The sequence below is a fragment of the Aptenodytes forsteri genome, unplaced genomic scaffold (genome assembly GCF_000699145.1).
Source record: "Aptenodytes forsteri isolate BGI_AS27 unplaced genomic scaffold, ASM69914v1 Scaffold380, whole genome shotgun sequence".
Classification (NCBI taxonomy): domain Eukaryota; kingdom Metazoa; phylum Chordata; class Aves; order Sphenisciformes; family Spheniscidae; genus Aptenodytes; species Aptenodytes forsteri.
In genome coordinates this window covers 672,149-676,653 of record NW_008794212.1, presented here as the reverse complement: position 1 = coordinate 676,653, position 4,505 = coordinate 672,149, and the positions used below count along the sequence as shown (strand labels likewise).

At 39.5% G+C, this 4,505-nt stretch overlaps 1 protein-coding gene across 3 annotated transcripts in view; it reads left to right on the top strand.

Annotated features, from left to right (window-relative positions):
• The first annotated feature begins 390 nt into the window (after positions 1–390).
• The window catches only part of ORC4 (origin recognition complex subunit 4), a 23,105-nt gene continuing 18,990 nt past the window's right edge, over positions 391–4,505 (top strand). Inside the window, exons 1-3 of one of the 3 annotated variants that reach the window (XM_009285273.2) lie at positions 391–928; positions 1,354–1,425; positions 3,784–3,860. In XM_009285273.2, the coding sequence (XP_009283548.1) occupies positions 1,354–1,425; positions 3,784–3,860 (149 nt within the window). In that variant the 5' untranslated portion in view covers positions 391–928. Of the gene's footprint in view, positions 1,032–1,353; positions 1,426–3,783; positions 3,861–4,505 lie in introns of those variants that run through there. The other 2 variants (XM_009285266.2, XM_009285282.2) reach the window with 2 other exon arrangements.

The following is a 4,505-nucleotide window of genomic DNA, read 5'->3' as shown; positions in this document are numbered from 1 at the left end:
ACCGCTGAACCGCTGCGGCGCGTCCCCCAGGCGGCGGGGGGCGAGGCGGCACAACACAAGGCGCTCGGGGGGATTTTTCAGCTGGAAGTGGCGGGGGGGGGGGGGGCCTTTGTGTGCGGGGGGTGTGGGCGGCACTTGATGGCCGCGGTGCTTCGGTATAGCTTCCCGAGCCCCGGATAAAAAACGGACGGGCACCTTCCCGAGCCCCGGATAAAAAACGGGGACGGGCACGCTCCTCGTCCGGTGGTCTTGCTGTTCCGATTGAAATAACGTAATGGCTTCGGTTCAGCTTCTCCAGCTTTGTGTTCCCGCGCCTTGCGCCTCTGCTCCCGCAGCGACTTCTTCATTCACGTGTTTTTTAGCAGCCGATCTCGTCCTTTGCAGCCATAGCTGCTGCGCCCGGGGACTGAACGATGCTGGCCTTACAGTAGAAGGAGCGAAACTGGGAGAAGAGGGAAACGGCTGCGCTAAAATAAGCGTAAATTGCAGCGGAGCGAGTCCTGGAAGCTTTCTGCTAGCACAGAGAAGGAGAATTGTTTTTCACTCGTGCTGCTAATCTAGAGAGGCAGAGGCACTGTGGTTATTGTTACAAGCTGCACCAGTATAAACACGGATAGCCATTTGTTCCTATAAAAACCTAATTGTGGTGACTTAACATGTTACCACGTGCCTGTAGCTTGTTCCAGCTGCAGAAACAGAAATACATTGTTTCAAACCATCTTAAACGCAATTAAAATGAACAAAATTACACTCGGTGGTTGGTCAGAGGAGAAGGTGCACAAATGTCACTTGTTCGCACAACTTACTTGAAGAGTATCGATTTGGTTGTTCACGATAACGTCTCTGAAGTGTAAATGCCCGAGCTGTGCCACTCCTGGTTCTGTGCAAGATCAGCCTGTGTGTAGCCATGCTGTCTTAGTGGAACTCGGTATGTCATTCACAGACCTGTGAATGTCACCGTTGCCGTTAAGAACTTGCTAGATCAACTTGGAAGAAAACTTGAAGAAAAACTTTCATATCAGTTGCATTAGGTACTGTTTGCATTGCATTGAAGCATCCTAAAACAAATGCTGTTCAGAAGTTGTATGTAAACATGGATTTCATCTAATCAGAAATGAATTAAAAATGCTTAAGTTGTTTTTTCTTTTTTTTTTTTACTAGTAAGGTGAACTACTACATTTTTATCAGTTAAGAAACGATGTTTGTTACAACTTAAGCTCTTACGAGTGAGCAGCTGTCTTGTGTTTGCTGTACTAAATTTAGTTTACTAACATCGAAGTAGAGTTTCTAACATAATTATTTGGAAAACAGAGTAATTTAGTATAACCTTTATATTCTCTTCCTTATTTAAAGATGAAAACTTCTGCAATGAGTAGACGTAAGTCAAAGGAGAGCAGTGGAGCAAATGGAGGATGCATTTCACAGGTTAGTGATATCTTTATTAGCTGACTTTGGTTTTAAGTTATGAAACTTTTTCCATCCTCTGGCATCCATGTCATTCTGTAGTTTTTTACTAGACCGGTTAAAAAGGCATGTACAGATAGTTGATGTAATTTCTAGGGCTGTAAATGGTTTTTGTATTTATGTTCTGTATTTCTTTCAGCTTCTCGCCTGATGTTTGCTTTCTTCAAGTGTTATAGTAATGATCTACTTTTTGGAGGCTTAATAAAAATGGTGAAGGATGGTCTTGCTCTTTCACAGCTGTTTGTAGCAACAGATTCACATAAATCTATTTTTATCTAATCAGATTTTTTATCTTGCAGTTTGTTGGGTGAATCAGAATGTGGGTGACTTTTTTTTTTTTTTAACAGCCTAGGTTATGCAGGACAGCAGCTGCCAAATCAGTTTTCAGTTTGGTGGGGTTTTTCTAAGCTTTATTCTTCTGTTTTCTCAGTGGCTACTTAAAAACCGTGATGCATCTTGTAGTGAATTACCTCCGGTTCAGTGATTTCTTATGTTTTAATAGCTTTCCTTTGTTTACCTATAAAATCCCTTTATAGGAGGAAAACCTTTTCACTTGTGAATGGACAATGCTGACTGTTCAGATAGGTTATTCATTAAAACAGAATAAATCTGGAAACTAAATCAGTAAGACTTTAGTAGAAGAAAAAGTAACTGAAAACCTAGGTAGACAAGTACAGCCCGTATTAAAAAAGAATTCCTTTCATAAAGTGGAATTATTAGCAAAATAGACTTCTGTTGTTCTTCTATCCATTATTTAGACTTGCTGAGGAGTACTTCACAAAGATGCATCCACATGTATTTATTTTTAAACCAAAACCACTGAGAGCTGATGGTGATAATTCCATCATAAATTATAAATTAGCTAAGTGTTAGAAGAAGGCATATTTTCAAGATACTAAAAGCCTGTTAGTAATGTGCCCCAGGACAGTGACTGGTCGGCTAAACCGGGCATGAACGAGTAACTACTACCTAAGGTGAAAGAAACGCAAAACATTTGCGGTACAGTATTGCCTTGGTCTATGTTTACCTGGGATAGAACACTGCACTTTTTCATGATTTCTTAGGATTCAGCAGAAATGAAAAAGGACTCAGTTACGGGGTGCAACTGAAGAATGTAGAGAAAAACTATATTGGGGGGAAGATGAGGCAACTCAGATTGAGGGAATGGAAAAGCAACGACACAGATGTGCACGATAACGGTATAGTTAGTTTTTAGGTCAAACGGATGTTCACATAGACTGAAGCAAGGTGCTCAAATTTGATTTTAAAGGAAACTCACTTCATTCAGTTTGCAATTTAGTCTCTGAAGTTCTTTGACAATGAGTACTAAAATTGGACACCAAACGTTATAAAAGGATGGAGTATGCCGGTATTTTAGGATAGCTTAAATGAGGGATGGGGAGGATTAGTAGGATAGAGTCCTGTAAATTCTTAAAAATTGGGATTGTCCGATTTGCGTGCTGCTACTCAAGTGGTAGGAAGAAATCTGCTACGATGCTGAAGGTTGGCTGTTTGGGAATTGAAGATACAATTTTAAGTAACAGTTCTTAAGGTGGAAGGCAGAAGTCAGGGCAGACGTATATCTAAAGATATCCCAAGCAATACATCCAAATTAATAGTTAAAATAACTGTATTCACTGTGCAGTTTGAAGGACTTCAGAACTTGATCTAAAAATGGAGCTGGATAGACTTCATTCCATCCTTTGTAAGCAATATATTAGCTTCAGTTTCATACTACTTCCTGCCCCCCTTCCAAACTTTTAGGAACAAGGTATCTGAACTGAATCTTGGAAGAAACTGTAAATTTGATACTTTCTAATGCTTGAATATGGTAGGCTGCAACGTTGTTGCGAGTGGTGCAAAAAGTGTATTCACTGAGGATTTGGGGGAATAACTAAGTGGGTTAGGTTTTATTTAAGTCAGCTGGTAAATGTTTCTTGCCTGTATTGCACAGTAAGTTAGAACTATGAATTAGATGAGCTACTCATGTAATTTTGGTGACAAGTATAACATCCCTTTGGGGGTGAAGGAAAGAAACTGTAGCAGAAGGGACCAAAGACACATATTGCTATAACTTAATTGAATTTTCTCTTTTCTGCTACAAGGGAGTCTGTTAAATATTCTGCCTACTGCAACTTTATTTTTACTTTCAAGACCCCTATATCACTAATGACAATTAAAATTTATGTGTTGCAGACTATTTGTAACGCCACGGAAACATGCATATTTTACTATTATTTTATTGCAGTAATTACATTATTGGTACATTCTGGTGTTTGAAGCACCAAGCATTCTTTCTGTCTTGTGTTATACCCATAGGTGCAAAAAATTTTACGTGAAAGATTCTGTCACCCTTATGCTACTGGAAAACTGTTTGGGATTGAACATCAGTACAGGTGAGTGAGCTGACTCAAATACTAAGTCAGTTCTCCTTTAACCACAGGAGAAAAATAAACAGGTGAAGTCAGAATTTTCTGCTACCTCTGTTTTTCTAAATTATACAGGTTTAAATGACTTGCAGCGCACTGCTTCTAAAAATTGTTTGCCTCAGATTTTAAGAGTTTTTATACAACCGTTGCTTGCTGTTTTGTCAGGCTCCGAGTCTTGGATTTCTTGTCCTTGTTTCAAATCTGTAATTCTGAAACACTTCATGATGTTCTGAAACAACATCATGTTTCTTGAAGTAGAGACCCGTATTTAAAACAAACCTACTTCTTGGGGTCATCCTGATGTGGAGGTTAAAGTTAGGAAGAAGGGACCTATTGGGCTGACCAAGTAAAAAGTTAAATTCTCTTGCTGTGAATCTTTATTTTTACTTCAGATTTTCTGCTGTGTATTTGTAAACTGTGTTAAAAGTAAATCTTAAACCTTGGATGCCAACATCATGTTTCTTGAAGTAGAGACCCGTATTTAAAACAAACCTACTTCTTGGGGATCCGGATGTGTGGAGGTTAAAGTTAGGAAGAAGGGACCTATTGGGACAATCATAGAATCATTAAGGTTGGAAAAGACCTCTAAGATCATCGAGTCCAACTGTCAAC